The 16607-nt window shown below is 42.4% G+C and overlaps 4 protein-coding genes across 7 annotated transcripts in view; 1 reads left to right on the top strand and 3 right to left on the bottom strand.

Annotated features, from left to right (window-relative positions):
* The window catches only part of LOC308089223 (H-2 class II histocompatibility antigen, E-S beta chain-like), a 219489-nt gene that overhangs the window by 21373 nt on the left and 181509 nt on the right, over positions 1–16607 (bottom strand). The window lies entirely within an intron of this gene.
* Positions 1–16607, bottom strand: part of LOC308089228 (H-2 class II histocompatibility antigen, E-S beta chain-like) — a 57862-nt gene that overhangs the window by 21373 nt on the left and 19882 nt on the right. The gene's annotated exons all lie outside the window — the stretch shown is intronic.
* Positions 1–16607, bottom strand: part of LOC308089217 (H-2 class II histocompatibility antigen, E-S beta chain-like) — a 96404-nt gene that overhangs the window by 79562 nt on the left and 235 nt on the right. The window lies entirely within an intron of this gene.
* LOC308088668 (uncharacterized protein) lies at positions 4859–15960 on the top strand. 3 transcript variants are annotated; one of them, XR_013933456.1, is made up of 10 exons: positions 4859–4962; positions 6657–6690; positions 8625–9028; positions 9366–9492; positions 10034–10081; positions 10227–10323; positions 10454–10582; positions 10887–10982; positions 11188–11364; positions 15205–15960. XR_013933456.1 is itself a non-coding variant. In XM_080433218.1 (9 exons), exons 6-9 carry the CDS (start codon positions 10245–10247, stop codon positions 11274–11276), a joined length of 393 nt encoding a protein of 130 aa, XP_080289344.1. In that variant the 5' UTR covers positions 4859–4962; positions 6657–6690; positions 8625–9028; positions 9366–9492; positions 10034–10081; positions 10227–10244; the 3' UTR covers positions 11277–11476. The 3 variants fall into 3 exon arrangements, 2 of the variants coding, with proteins under 2 accessions (XP_080289344.1, XP_080289345.1); XM_080433218.1 differs by lacking the exon at positions 15205–15960 and having other exon boundaries at positions 11188–11476; XM_080433219.1 differs by lacking the exons at positions 6657–6690; positions 15205–15960 and having other exon boundaries at positions 4863–4962; positions 11188–11476.

Below are 16607 nucleotides of genomic sequence, written 5' to 3'. Positions count from 1 at the left end.
ATCTGCTATTTTTGAATAGCCCAATACATTTAAAATGACACGGATGCGTTCCCGTATTGAATGGGTTAAGGTAAGCAGCTTGTAGATCTTTAAGTTTCTACTTTGGGTCATTCAGGGTAAAGTGACAGCAGAAGGCTTCCCATACCCAGCTATGTGTTGTGTCCTCTGTTGGCAGCACTCAGCTGGGTGGAGCTGGAAAACACATGTCCCCCTCTGGATGAAATAGCTCTAAATCATTGGTTCTCAAAGTGGGGTCCGGGGACCCCCAGGGGTCCTTGGGGGGGTACCAGGGGGTCCCCAGCAAAATTAGTTAATATAGCGTCACAATATTTTTAACCTCTTTAACCTTTTATACTTTGGCTATTCAAAAATAGCCGATCTACAAGCTCATAGCGCGGCACCGAGTGCCGCGCTATGAGCTTTTATATCTGCTTTTTTTTTTTTATCGTGAACATTTGTGCAAATCTTTGAACATACATTTTTTAAAGCGAACATTCGTAATTCAAATCTTTGCTTCTGGGGGTCCCTGGCACAACATCTTCTCCATTAACCAGCTCTGAAAGGAGAGACATTTCATGCACTGGAACAGGAACAACAAACATCCTCATTCCCTGAAACTAAATGCTCTAAACATGCATCAGTTTCAGTAGTAAAAGGTAACACAGACTCTGGTACAAAATAATGTAATGATCCACAGTCTGGTAGCACCCTCCCTGGCACCTGTTTGTCTCTTCCCATCACCCATACCAAACCATTACAAATGAATGGCAAGTATGCATCAACAGTGTTAGACTTCAAAGAGCGCCCTCTGCTGTCCTAAGGGCAAAGCCACTGGGCTGAGAGAGTTGGCCAGATTTAAAGGAGTGGTTCACCCAAAAAATTACTTATTTCCTATCAATTACACACCACTTGAAGCATTGAATTCATGGAGATTTATTGGTTTTTGTCTCATTCCAATAATTTGATGCCCGGCAGTCTCTCCAGTAGGAGACACAAAGAGTCTCCTTTGTGTCTCCTACCGGATACATAAGCATCTTTATTATTATCATAAAATGATTGGGAATGTGACAAAAACAAATAAATATCCATGAATTCAAGCGTTCATGGGTTGTGTAATTAATAGAAAATAAGTAATTTTTTGGGTGAACTACTCCTTTAACCCATTAACAGGGAACGCATCTGTGTCATTTTAAGATTTCTTTGGGCTATTCAAGCATAGCAGATCTACAAGCTCATAGCGCGGCACCGAGTGCCGCGCTATGAGCTTGTAGATCTGCAAAAAAAAATAAAAAATTAAAGAATGTGTAAATATTTGAATATATACATTTTTAACTAAAGTATTTGCTTTTGGGGGGTCCCTGGAACATTGACATGAAAAAGTTTGAGAACCACTGATATTATAGCAACATAAGTTTGTTTTCTTCTTTTCTTTCTCTTTCTGAAAATAACAAGAACGATGGAGCTGCAAAAAACAAATAATTTCACCCACATCTTTACACCTTTAACCTGTGATGTGACAATAAAGATGATTCTGATTCTTTTGAAGAGAAACACAAGAAAGAAAGAAAGAAAGAAAGAAAGAAAGAAAGAAAGAAAGACAGGGGGACAACTTGAATCAGAAAGTAAAATATCTGGTCACTTCAGAAGAGAAAACCCAAATAAAATGCTGGAGCACTCCACTGGTCTACTCTGTATATGTATTATTATGCAGGGTGACAAGGGGGTGTGGTCTCTGAAGACCATATTCACACGGCGGCCATTTTGCTATTAAGTTAATGAAATGCCACCCTGTTTCTTCAATGCAAAATGCAAAAATGGCCACCATGTGAATATAGTCTACTATTTCCAATTCCATAGTGTAAAATAATACCAGTCAGAGTTCCATAGCTTTTGTCCCCCCCCCCTCCTTCATCAAAATCTCATGTGTGTGGTAAAATGCTGTTCATGTTCAATAAGCATCAATCCAAGCCTCATTACATCTCACTGCTGAAACCATCACATGTCTTTAAAAACACACTGATCATGTGATCAAAAGTGTGTGTGTGTGTGTGTGTGTGTGTGTGTGTGTGTGTGTGTGTGTGTGTGTGTGTGTGTGTGTGTGTGTGTGTGTGTGCGTGCGTGCGTGCGTGCGTGCGTGCGTGCGTGCGTGTGTGTGTTTGTTCAGCGTCACTGGTAAAATGCTGATCATGTTCAATAAGCATCATTCCAAGCCTCATTACATCTCACTGCTGAAACCATCAAATGTCTTTAAAAACACACTGGTCATGTGATCAAAGTGTGTCCCAGATAGCAAAATATGGTTATTCAACGTTGAATTATAGTCGTTAGGGTTGATTTTTGGTTACGATTGAAGACTGATGGTTTTTCAACATTGAATCACTGTTGTATTGCAGTGCAAAATTCAATGATTGAAATGCCAACATTGAATCAGCGTTGAATCTATGGTGCAAATTCAATGATTGAAATGCCAACATTGAATCAGCATTGAATCTATGCTGTTTGCCTTTTTCTTTTCTTTTTTCTTGATGGGGGGAAGGGGGGAGGCACACCCCTCCTCACACCCCCCCTCCCCCCATTTAATGATTGAAATGACAACATTGATTCAACGTTTTATCCATGCAGTTTGCCGTTTTCTTTTCTTTTTTTCTTGTTGGGGGGAGGGGGGGCAACCCCCTCCTCCCCCTCCCCCCTCCTCCCATTTAATTATTGAAATACCAACATTGATTCAATGTTGAATCTATGACATTTGCCTTATTCTTTTTTTGACGGGTGAGGGAGGGGGGATGCCTTCGCCTCCCCTCCCCTCCTCCCCCTACCTTCGCTAACCCTAACCTTAGCTGCCCTTGGGTTAGGGTTAGCCTTCTGGAGCCCATGGAGTGAATCCGAAATCAGATTCTCGATCAGTGCGTGTCCGATTCGCCCAATATAAGTTTCCTTCCACACAGACCTACGGTTTACAACCTAGGCTCTTAATTGCCTAGTGCAGCGATTCTCAAACTATGGGTCGCAACCCAAAGTGGAAGGAAAAAAAGACGATGTCCTTCACTCGGATTTTACACCAGGCAGTCGTTTGTGTATTTGTCCTGTCTCGCGCATCAACTGATGCCGATAGGCTGTGCTTCAATACACATCATGCATGTATAATTTGGGGGGGCTGCGTCCACGACCAACGTGAAACCTCTCTCTCTCTCTCTCTCTCACACACCCCGACACCACACACACACACCCCGACACGACACTGACACTGCACACAATGCACACAGCGTAGCAACAACACAGGAGGACACAGATGATTTAGCTGAGCTCTTCAAAACGATTTACTTAGTCCGTAAGCGAGAGGGTATAAAATACAAGAACCGCGGATCCATGTGGTTTCATCTGTAGCCCTCGCACGGAGTTTAACTTAGACTGCGTCGTAACGTTACCGTCAGACAACAATTACAGACAACCAGAGACCACCAGTAGCCTACTACCAACAGCTGCACCGCTATGTCGGATAAAGAAATGATGTGGTTCTAGCGAGATATTTTGGGGGCGGTTTGCTGGGGTCGCCAAAAGATTTCCCTTATTATATGGGGTCGTGGTATGAAAAAGTTTGAGAACCCCTGGCCTAGTGTTACCGCTTCACTTCAACGTGCTTTAACTTGATAATGTATTACGGGCCCATCTTTTGATATGTTGTAGAGCTTGTCCATGCGAACACGTGGATATGTGTCTAATTTCTTTGACACTTTTATGGCGAAGATCTCCACTTTCACTATGGTCCTAAGAATCTAAAACCCTAAGACCATTTTGAGTGGTCTTAGGGTTGAATGGTCTTGTAGTGTCTTACATGGACGTGTTTCCCAGAGGAAAGCATAAGAATGCGATTCAACTTCCCTAGGCTCTACCAGCTTAAAGTTGGGGTGCCTGCGACCTTATACAGGGATTTTAATTCAGACCTCAATAGCTTCGACTACATACCTGGACAAGGAAAGTGGTGCTGTGAGGATATTATTTTTTGATTTTCGAAGCGCCTTTAACACCATACAGCCCCCCCCCCCCCCCCTCCTTCCCCTTCTGAAAGACAAACTGAACAGCATGCATGTTGGCCCACACCTTGTGTCCTGGATCATGGACTACCTCACTGACAGACCACAATACGTCAGGTTGAGGGACTTTACATCTGACACTGTGACCTGCAGCACAAGAGTCCCCCAGGGGACTGTGCTGGCCTCCCTTCTCTTCACCCTTTACACGGCAGAGCTCAGACACTGCACAGAGATGTGCCACCTGCAGACATTCTCAGTAATGTAAAGTATACATAATAATAGTAATAATAATATTAATAATAATAATAAAAAAATAATAATAATACATTTTATTTATAGCACACTTTACATTTTTGGAAATCAGGTTAAAAAACAACAGGTTAAAAAACAAAAGGCACAAAAATGTTAAATGTTTTTACATGATGTGAACATCATCATTAATATCAGTTATTATTATCATTATTAATTTTATCCTTCAACTTCAGCCGATCTACAAGCTCACAACTTGCAGATCGGCTGTTTGCCTCTTTCTTATATTATTTGAGAATTTGGCCAATGTTTGACTTTTTTTTTTTTGTATAGTTTGTTGATTACTCTTGATGCAGCAATGGTCTTTTTATTTGCTATATTTTTACTTTTTCATTTATTAAAAAGGTTACTTAAATTGTCCCTTCACTGTCATCTGGGGACCCCCCCCCCCCCCCAGAAAAAAAAATCATGTGGGGACCCCTGGCTGGTCCCGATCCACAGGTTGAGAACCATTGACCCAACATTGCGTCAACATTACAAAGGGGTTAGGCGGAGGCGGAGCTTATCCGTTTTGAACACACACTCAGACGGACCGGGGAGCTGCAGGAAGTCGAACTAACGGCTCAGGAGGAGCGAACCTTACAGACATGGATGTTTCCATGCTTCTAATCTACTATAACAGGTAAATTGAATTAGTTTATGGAATTAAAATGTTGTCCAACTTGTTAGTTCATGACCGTGGCGTGTATTTGCCCGAGTATAGCCCTGAAACATGACTGTCATATATGATATGATAGTCATGACGAAACTTCAACCTGGTGTTTGCACTTTCAACTTTACGGTCCTTACATCTAAATAAACGTTCAGATTTCAAATATAAAGTGCTTAACCCATGGCCACGGATGTTACAATTATATATGGTATCTCAGAAGTACCCGTATTTTCCGTATTGTTTAATAAAAAGCATTTTCATCCGATCGATGGCCATTTCCTCATAGAGTTATAACGTATGTAGAGTGCAATACACTTCCCAACCGATAGGGTCACAGTTAGCATATGGCGAAAAACCTAAGAAAATGGCCACCGATCGGATTAAAATGCTTTTTATTGAACAATACGGAAGATACGTGTACATCTGAGGGTCCGTACATACTTGTAACATTCGTGGCCATGAGGTCAGCACTTTATATTTGGAATCTGAACGTTTATGTGGATGTACGGGCTATAAATGGAGAAAGTGCAAACACTAGTTTGCAGTTTATCCATGACGCTCGTGATCCATGGCTATAAGGCAAGCCTGACTCGCAAATTTTGAAACTAGTCGTTGGTAGAAACATATTTAGACACGATTAAAATATAATTGTATCCAAGTGATGTTTATAATTAGTAAATCAATAAGTCTGATTAAGTACTTTAGCCCTATTTTATACTTTTGTCGTACAACAGCGTTGCTTAAAAAAATCGCCAATCTACAAGCTCACAACCTGTTGATTTTACTATTTTTATTAAGAAGAAAACCCCGACTGGATCTGTGGATCCGGATCTTCAAATAGTAAAATCAGCAGGAAGTTGACATTTTTATTCAAAAAATAAACAGTACTGGGTTTGGTGATGTTCTATATTGTCTGAATTAGCTTTGATTGTGTTTGTTTATGTGCTAAAATAGTGACTTTGAGAGCTGTTTCAGCGTACAATGTAAGTCAATGAGGAGCATATTTTGAATGATCAATTTCTAATCAATGGAGCAATTATTTTTGATTTCTTGTCCTCCTTTGGAGTTACATCATGGCAAGGTAAATACACAACACAAACCTCTACCAAAGTGGTCTTGCCCTTTTAAGCACTATCGCTTTAAACATGGAAGCCATGCCAGAACCACGCAATTTAAAAAACATAATTTACCATTATAAATCCTAACCAAACAGTAAAGAAATACCACATCACACTGGGCAGAAAAAAGTGTTAAACTGGCATTCACCTCATTAGAGCTATTTGGATGCAGTAACCTATGTTAAATCTGGAGGCCATTGCAACAATATTTTTCGAACCAGTCTGAACTAGTGTTTTGCTATTCTTCAATGTATCTCTAAAACGACTATTTTGAATCTTAATTTGTCCTTCCTGTCTTTTAGATTGTGGCAGTGTTCTGTCGCTCAAAAGCGAAGATTTCCAAGAACTTGACAAACACACTCTTGGGTTCTTGGAGATTTTCAAGTCCAAGGGAGGACGTTGTGCTCCACAACTCAAGGAGTATCTGCGGCAGGTATCACCAGAGGTAAAGGCTATTGATGGATCGCTTACACCCTCATCTGTCTTGGGCCATCCTCTCCAGCTGTTCCCTATTTCTTTACTTCTTGCTCTGTGCTCCTTCTCCAGGTGTTTTTGGGTCTTCCTCTGCTCCGTTTGCCTGGTGCGTTCCATGTTAATGTTTAATTATTGCTGTTTTGTTTCTCCTGAATGTGTGACTAATCCTGCTCCACTTTCTCCTTATCAGCTGTACCTCCACTGTTAAGTTTCTAAGATACAAAGTCATCCCTCCATAGACTGCCCTATTCATGATAATTAAAACTTGTATCTGATTGCATTTAATGGCATTCTCCCACTGTTAAGTTTCTAAGATACAAAGTCATTAAGTCACAATTCCCTCCATAGACTGCCCTATTCATGATAATTAAAACTTGTATCTGATTGCATTTAATGGCATTCTCTTTTGTATCTGACAAAAATTTACCAAAAAAAAAAACTTTTCTCATGAGCAACTTTTTCTCAATAAACAATGGATTGATTGATGATTGTAGAGGTGCAATATTGGTGAGTTTATTGCCATGAAATGCAATCAAGTTTTATTTCTCATGAAGAGGGCTGTGTATGATGGAAATTGCGACTTAGAGGTTGCAGTATACAATGTAAACATTGTCTTACGTCACTTCTGTCTAGTCCTTGACCACTTAAGTATCATTCATAGTCGGACGTAAGGATACGTAACCAGCGCCAGCGCTCCTTGCGTTGTCGTTTTTGTCTCCCCCTCCGTCACTTACGGCTCCAGGATTTCCGTCCGTGCGATCAACATTCACCGTCAGGCCGACGTACGTTCGTTTGTACGTTGGCTGTAGTACCAGTGGAAACCGTTGGCAGTATATCAGGGAAAAAAAGTTTTCCTTGGGCACTCTTTCTCCACAAAAAGACCCACGTTGGTGGTGGAAGTACTTGAGTAAATGTACTTAATTACTGTGACAAAATGAACCCAGCCAGCCATTCCCTAAACACACACACACACAAATAATATAGCACAGTGCAGTATGGGTCGAAACTCACGTTTTGTAGACAACCATTGTTTTTGTCTAGTTTGTGTCTTTTATTGCGTTGTTTTGGCGTCCATTTTAGCGCTGTTGCCAGGTTTTGTGAGAGAAATAAGCAACCAGGTCTATGAAAACAAGCCCAAAATAATCGACTAGGCCACATCACATGAAAATAGCAGATCTACAATATCTATTTGAGAATCACTGGTTTAAATAATAATTGGCCCAAATAAGCAACTACACTTTAGAAACAAGCCCAAATAAAACCGCAACCACCAATGTTTGTTTACAAGTAACTTTACAGAAAAATAAGCCCAAAGTCGCTTATAATAAGCGGACATGGCAACACTTTTCACAACATTTAAAACCTCGCAGCTGCCATCTAGTGGATTAATAGGTGTACGACGCCCAACGTTATAATTCCTACGGATTTAACGTCAGCGACTATGCATGCGTCTGTAAAGAACGGACGGAATCCCTCACCCCCTGACGCACGTTTTAGACCCATCTAGGGACTATGAACGGGCTTTTAGCAGTCTTGTGTGTTTATTTTTCAGAGTACAGACACTACTGGAAGGAGGACTGAGATCCTTGGGGATGATGACACAGAGTTCTTCAAGACATGCTTTGTAAGTTGTCTCTAGTCCTGACTATTTCATTCCACACCACAGGATTCCCAATTTATTTTAACACTTGTTTTTGTTACTTTGATATATTTTAGTATTAGTATTACTTATTTTCCACTCAGCTTCATCAACACTTCTGTATAGCTTCTTATTGTATGCACTGTTGACCTATCTCTGAAAGGACCCTTTTAGTGGTATCTCCTGTCTTTCCAAAGGGTCCAGTCGCAGCTCACTAGAGTCACCCCATGTGAAACCCAAATGCTTTCAAAAACTAAATGATAAAACAAATGTCATTTATCTATAGACACAGGTATCTGTACACCTTCACTTGTCTTTATGAGGGGATCTACTAATATTTCCTATAACTAATTAATTAAAGTCTAACACATCAATCTTCTTCTTCTTGCGTATGTCATCAGATCCTCAGCTCCGTTGCAGCAAGCCAGTCCAGCGTCTCGTCATCCAGGTTCATCAGGCCTAGGTCGCCATGTGGTGGGCGGTGTTTCGGGCAGCTGGTCATGATGTGTTCCACAGTCTTTAGGGGGTCTCCAGGTTCACAGTGGGCACTGTCCGAGAGGCCCCACTGTTGCATTGCTTCACCGAAGCGTCCCACGCTTGTCCTCAGGCGGTTGAGGGTTGTCCACTGCTTACGGGGCAGGTGCTGGCCAGGGACATCTGTGGGATCCTCGATGTAGTTGTGAAGCCTAGATGGTTCTGCTGCTTTCCACTGTTCCCTCCACCTTGCCTTGCTAGTCTGCAGTCTAACACATCAATGTTAGACTGTTTCTCTTCAAACAACATCAACACTTCACTGATACTCTTGGTAAATAAGTTTGCTATACTATTTGAAAATGGTGCCAACATGACAACTGTTTAGTTCAGGACATGGCTATGTTTAACAACGTGATACACTATCTGGTCATAATAGATCTTGGGATAACAACTCTACTTTCAAGCAGACAGAATGTTTACAGCTGTCTAGATGTACTTAAATCATTAATTGATCTGTTAATTATTTATGCGTGTACAGTATTTACAGTCTGTTCTTTCTATTGAATATAGTCATTCCAGAATTTTACTTCCCCTTAGTGGGTGTGTATTGTGTTTTCTACCATATAAAAAGGCGACATTTGACATGTAATTGTGGTTGTGGTTGTTAGGACACCGATGACCTTCCAGACATGTCCCACCTCTCCATTGGGATCCTGACCGTGGTTCCTGAAGACAGCCCGGCTTCTCCTCACTCACTGCACTTGGACTCTTCACTATCATGCATCGTCTTGGAAGGTACAACAGTGATGACCTTCAAAGTCTCCCACATGCCATCTGCCTACTGTTTGGACTGATTTACGCACTGAATTTGGAGTACCCCAAATCAATGAAGAACACCTTTGATTTTATTCAAAGAGTTCTTCTCTCACTTGGACATAAATCCCTAAAACCCAAAATACAATCTCTCAAAAACTGATGGAGTTAGTGATTGTTAAGATTAGAATAACCACTGGATTAATGCAGGCACTTTGATTGTTTAGCTTTGAATAACCATCAATTTAATGCAGACACTTTAATTTTGATTGTTACGGTTATAATAACCATTGATTTATTGCACTCATTTTGATTTTTGTATTGCTAAGGTTATAATTGAATATAAATTGAATTTATTTGTGACTTGTATTACATTCCACATTACTTTTGATTGGTCTATCTAAAATCCACAATGCATTGCATAAAGGCATAGCTATTTTTTAAAGATCTTTGACAGACTACAAACTAAGGTTACTTTTCTATGTCTCTGCAACCTTGTGATACCTTCTACCCCGATTTACAGCCATACCCTCCAGCCTCTTCTACACAGGCCTGCCGACCTGTTGATGAGGTATGTTTTCTTTAGATTTAACCCATGTAGACCTACAAGCTCTTAGCACAGCACTCGGTGCTGCGCTATGAGCTTGTATAGTAGCCTATAGTTTTGATGATTTTTGACCAAGTACAATTAAGGGCCTTTTGTCTTTTCTGCACAGCCGTATGCAGCTACATATATGGACTTGGATCAGTGGAACCAAGAAACACCCAGTGTACTGCAACCTCCATCTCCGTCCAGTGATGCTCCAGTAGAAGGTGTGGTTCCTCAGCTAAGTGTCAGCAGACTTGGCACTGTTGTCCTTCAAATTCAGGATTCATAGATGAGTTTTGCTTTTTTTTTTTAAACTTTTCTTTACAGTTTTTGACGTGCTTTCAATCTTTCTAGGTCAACCAAATCCATCTGACCAGAGCATACCAGAGGGTCAAGGGTGGCAGCCTTGCGACTCTTGTCGGTCTGAGGTGGAGAAGCTCCAGCTCCAGTTGAGGAGGATAACCACTGTGCTCTCCAGTATCAGTAAGTTTTATTGCCTGTAATGTTGCAGTTTTCAGTTGTCTGCTAATTTCTTTGTCTCACTTGAAACTTTACTTTATCCTGTACCTCTTTTGTGAGTTCTCTGACATGACTGGAAAACATTGGTATCCCAAAATAAAACTGTTTTCTGTTTACTGAAGAGCTGGGGAGATCGACCCCTGCTACTGAACAAATACTCATCAATGACTGCTATCAGAATATACTGTAGAGCTTTGTAGAACAGTACTCAATCTTATTGTTTTACAAATACACTCAGTAGACTCAGATTTTTTTGTCTTTGTTCTAGGCTCTGAGAAACTAGACGCACTGAAGGGCTTTATCACCCTGGTCGGTGACCTAGAGTCTGGAGTGTCCAGTCTCGGGCAGCAGGAGCTATATCCAGGTATGGATGTATACGTTTGCCATACATTTCACACTGAACCTGACGTTCTTGGTAGCGAGTGATCCGTGTTGTGAGCTGCAACTAGATAGTGAAGTTTTCAGAAGGTCACAGTTGTCTGTTTTCATGGTGCACTGAGCGCAGAAAGGGGTCAATGTAGCTGATGTCTTAAAATGCAGTTTGTTAATTGCTCGCTCTCTATTCACAGGCTGTGGACAGATGATTTCATCACCAGCGTGCCAGGAAGGACTGCAAGAGGCTATTCCACGCCTTGTTCGAGGTGTTCTTCACCCATGAGGAGTGCCGCAATGCCGTCGTATACGGAAAGCATGGTGTCATCCCAGAGGGGAAGAACAAACTGGATGAGGCGAAGAGGCACTGTTCAGTAAGTATTTGTCACACCACTAGTTCCTCAGAGTAGTGTTATAGATGGCCAGTCAGTGGAGTTGGTAACCACTTATAGACAGACATGCAAAAGTGTCACTTTTCAGCTACAGTCACCTTTTTGAACTCAAATAGGGCAATTGTGTGACACCTGACCCGAAAGAAAACAACATGTTGTCACCTTTTTCACCTCGGGCTGTTTGCATGCCTGTGTATACCACCTGTATACCACCCGTATACCACCCATAGACCACCTATAGACCACCTGTATACCACCTATAGTCCACCTGTATACCACCTATAGACCACCCGTATACCACCCATAGACCACCTAGAGACCACCTATAGTCCACCTAGAGACCACTTAGAGACCACCTGTATACCACCCGTATACCACCCGTATACCACCCGTAGACCACCTGTATACCACCTGTATACCACCCGTAGACCACCCATAGACCACCTATAGTCCACCTGTATACCACCTCTAGACCACCTGTATACCACCACCTGTATACCACCCGTATACCACCTATAGACCACCCGTATACCACCTAGAGACCACCTAGAGACCACCTGTAGACCACCTGTATACCACCTGTATACCACCTAGAGACCACCTATAGTCCACCTGTATACCACCACCTGTATACCACCCGTATACCACCTGTATACCACCTATAGACCACCCGTATACCACCTAGAGACCACCTAGAGACCACCTGTAGACCACCTGTATACCACCTGTATACCACCTAGAGACCACCTATAGTCCACCTGTATACCACCACCTGTATACCACCCGTATACCACCTATAGACCACCCGTATACCACCTAGAGACCACCTAGAGACCACCTGTAGACCACCTGTAGACCACCTGTATACCACCTAGAGACCACCTATAGTCCACCTGTATACCACCTGTAGACCACCTGTAGACCACCCATAGACCACCTATAGACCACCTGTATACCACCTAGAGACCACCTATAGTCCACCTGTATACCACCTGTATACCACCTAGAGACCACCTATAGTCCACCTGTATACCACCTGTATACCACCTATAGACCACCTGTAGACCACCTGTATACCACCCGTATACCACCCATAGACCACCTATAGACCACCTGTATACCACCTGTATACCACCTATAGACCACCCGTATACCACCTATAGTCCACCTGTATACCACCTATAGACCACCCGTATACCACCCATAGACCACCTAGAGACCACCTATAGTCCACCCGTATACCACCTAGAGACCACCTGTATACCACCTAGAGACCACCTATAGTCCACCTGTATACCACCCATAGACCACCTATAGACCACCTGTATACCACCTGTAGACCACCTATAGACCACCTGTATACCACCCATAGACCACCTAGAGACCACCTAGAGACCACCTGTATACCACCCGTATACCACCCGTATACCACCCGTATACCACCTGTAGACCACCTAGAGACCACCTAGAGTCCACCTGTATACCACCTATAGACCACCCGTATACCACCTGTAGACCACCTAGAGACCACCTAGAGACCACCTGTATACCACCTATAGACCACCTGTATACCACCTGTATACCACCTAGAGACCACCTGTATACCACCTATATACCACCTGTATACCACCTGTATACCACCTATAGTCCACCTGTATACCACCCATAGACCACCTAGAGACCACCTATAGTCCACCCGTATACCACCTAGAGACCACCTATAGTCCACCCGTATACCACCTAGAGACCACCTGTATACCACCTAGAGACCACCTATAGTCCACCTGTATACCACCTGTATACCACCCATAGACCACCTATAGACCACCTGTATACCACCTATAGACCACCCATAGACCACCCATAGACCACCTAGAGACCACCTAGAGACCACCTAGAGACCACCTAGAGACCACCTGTATACCACCTGTATACCACCCGTATACCACCCGTATACCACCTAGAGACCACCTAGAGACCACCTAGAGTCCACCTAGAGTCCACCTAGAGTCCACCTAGAGACCACCTATAGACCACCTGTATACCACCCGTATACCACCTGTATACCACCTAGAGACCACCCATAGACCACCTAGAGACCACCTGTATACCACCCATAGACCACCCGTATACCACCCATAGACCACCTAGAGACCACCTGTATACCACCTGTATACCACCTGTATACCACCTGTATACCACCTATAGACCACCTGTATACCACCTATAGACCACCTGTATACCACCCGTATACCACCTATAGTCCACCTGTATACCATCTATAGACCACCCGTATACCACCCATAGACCACCTCGAGACCACCTATAGTCCACCCGTATACCACCTAGAGACCACCTATAGTCCACCCGTATACCACCTAGAGACCACCTGTATACCACCTAGAGTCCACCTAGAGACCACCTAGAGTCCACCTGTATACCACCTGTATACCACCTAGAGACCACCCATAGACCACCCATAGACCACCTAGAGACCACCCATAGACCACCCGTAGACCACCCGTATACCACCCATAGACCACCTAGAGACCACCCATAGACCACCCATAGACCACCCATATACCACCCATAGACCACCTAGAGACCACCCATAGACCACCCATAGACCACCCATAGACCACCCGTATACCACCCATAGACCACCCATAGACCACCTAGAGACCACCTAGAGACCACCTAGAGACCACCTGTATACCACCTGTATACCACCTGTATACACCACCCATAGACCACCCATAGACCACCTATAGACCACCTATAGACCACCTATAGTCCACCTGTATACCACCTGTATACCACCTGTATACCACCTAGAGACCACCTAGAGACCACCTGTAGACCACCTATAGACCACCTGTATACCACCTAGAGACCACCTAGAGACCACCTATAGTCCACCTGTATACCACCCGTATACCACCTGTATGCCACCCGTATACCACCCATAGACCACCTATAGACCACCTGTATACCACCTATAGTCCACCTGTATACCACCTGTATACCACCTGTATACCACCCATAGACCACCTATAGTCCACGTGTATACAGACATGCAAAAGTGTCACTTTTCAGCTACAGTCACCTTTTTGAACTCAAATAGGGCAATTGTGTGACACCTGACCCGAAAGAAAACATGTTGTCACCTTTTTCACCTCGGGCTGTTTGCATGCCTGTATAGATATATATCTTGGGGTATCTTGTGACAATGTATACACATGTCTGTCTTACTGTGTTGTGTTTTTAGGGCTTTTATTTCGGGGGACGGGCGTGCTATAACAATTAAACTTAAAAATATGATACATTCTGAATAAATAGCCTCCAAGTAAAATTTGCAGAGAGCAAGGAGGCTGCCAAGGGCCCCTCCCCTCCCCTCATAACCAGTTGATCAGCTGTAAACTCTGTCTACACAGACTGTGGCAGGCACAGGGCTCCAGAGTGCGACCTGCCTATTGTGCTGTATGTGCGAGTTAAATCTGATTTCGAACCACCTCTGGAGGTGGTTTCAAATCAGATTTCAACTCAGATTTCAACTCGGATGTGTGCATTTAGACTGATTTAACCAGAATCTCCTGTTGACTAGTTGAGCACAATTTCCTAAATTAATATTTAAAAAAAGTTTAGGTTGGAGTCAGGTGCTGGTGAAAGTGTATGCAATGCTTTAGATGCTCATTTCAAATTCCAGTCCAGTCTTTTAGCCAACCCGCACTGGCTGCTGCAGATTAAGTGTCTTTGTGTTTTATATGTATACAAAATTGAGTGTTTAAATCCCATGTGCTTTCTTGTTATCTTATCTTTCAGCTGCTGCTCAACGATCGGACCGAAAATTAACCCAGTTGAACTATGAAAAGACGGTCAAGTCTTGGCTGCAGTTTGCGCCTGGCCGTCAGGGAGGCATCCCGAGGAATGCTCTGGAGCAGCAGGGACCGGATCTGGATGCAGGTGGCACCTCTGCAGGTTCCCTCCCTCCCTGAAGGGATTAACCCATTACAACCGGGACAGCGTTTTGCGTTTGAACTTCAACCATTTTTTCTTTTCTTTAACCCATCTAGACCGGGACAGCGTTTTGCGTTTGAACTTGGACCTTTTTTTCTTTTCTTTTTATAAAAAACAACCCAAAAAAAATCGTGAAAATGAATATTTTGTCCCCGATTCTGTCTTCTAAATACTTCTTCCAAATCTGTGGTTCTCAAATTTTTCCATGTCAAGGACCCCCAAAATCACATGTATTTGGACGCAGACCCCCACCTAGAAAAATATCTTTCCAGGGACCCCCAGAAACAGATTTCAGTTACAAAAGTTTCCTTTGAAAAATATATATTCAAAGATTTGAACAAATGTTTACGATTTTTCAAAAATAGCAGATCTATCATTTAGAAGACATTCACAGAATCGGGTCAAAATATCCAAATGCTTGCAGACATTTTCACGATTTCTTTCATAAATAGCAGATCTACAATCTTGTATATGTTCTATATTTCATCTGTTAAAGCATAAAAACAATGGTTAAAGCAGTTCAACGCAGGTCTAAATGCCTTGGTTCAATAAATGTGAAGATTCAAATCATATTGTCTGTCTTTATTTTTATATTTTCACATTTTGGGAAATGTAAGGTAATTTTGAACAAGATGTAGCCTTACAGTATATCAGCATACATAATTTAAAATGTACATGCAGATTACCATTAGGTTGTTGGATGATCAGGATCAATATTGATTCCTAATATGATTCAGTATAATCCAATTAATAAATTAAATCAGTGTTCGATTCCTGATGTTGATTCAACATAAAATCAACTAAAATGTGCATGCAGATTACCATTTAGATGATGGTTGAATCAATGTTGATTCCTAATGTTGATTCAACATTAAATCAACTAAAATGTGCATGCAGATTATTATTTAGATGATGGTTGAATCAATATTGAGTCATAACGTTGATTCAACATAAAATCAACTAAAATCAGCATGCAGAATACCATTTAGATGATGGTTGAATCAACGTTGATATAGTGTTAGTTAGTGGTTGAAACCCAACGTTGAATCAAATAATAATGGCGTTGTGATTTCAGTACAGTTTCAACGTTGAGATTGAACGTTGAGTCAACCGTTATGGCCGACTATTTTTCAACGTTGATTCACCCATATTTTGCTATCTGGGGTGTGTGTGTGTGTGTGTGTGTGTGTGTGTGTCGTTTGTTTGTA

This window comes from Gymnoscopelus braueri, assembly GCF_963280865.1.
Source record: "Gymnoscopelus braueri genome assembly, chromosome: 7".
Taxonomy (NCBI): Eukaryota; Metazoa; Chordata; class Actinopteri; order Myctophiformes; family Myctophidae; genus Gymnoscopelus; species Gymnoscopelus braueri.
This window is presented reverse-complemented; position numbering and strand designations above follow the sequence as displayed.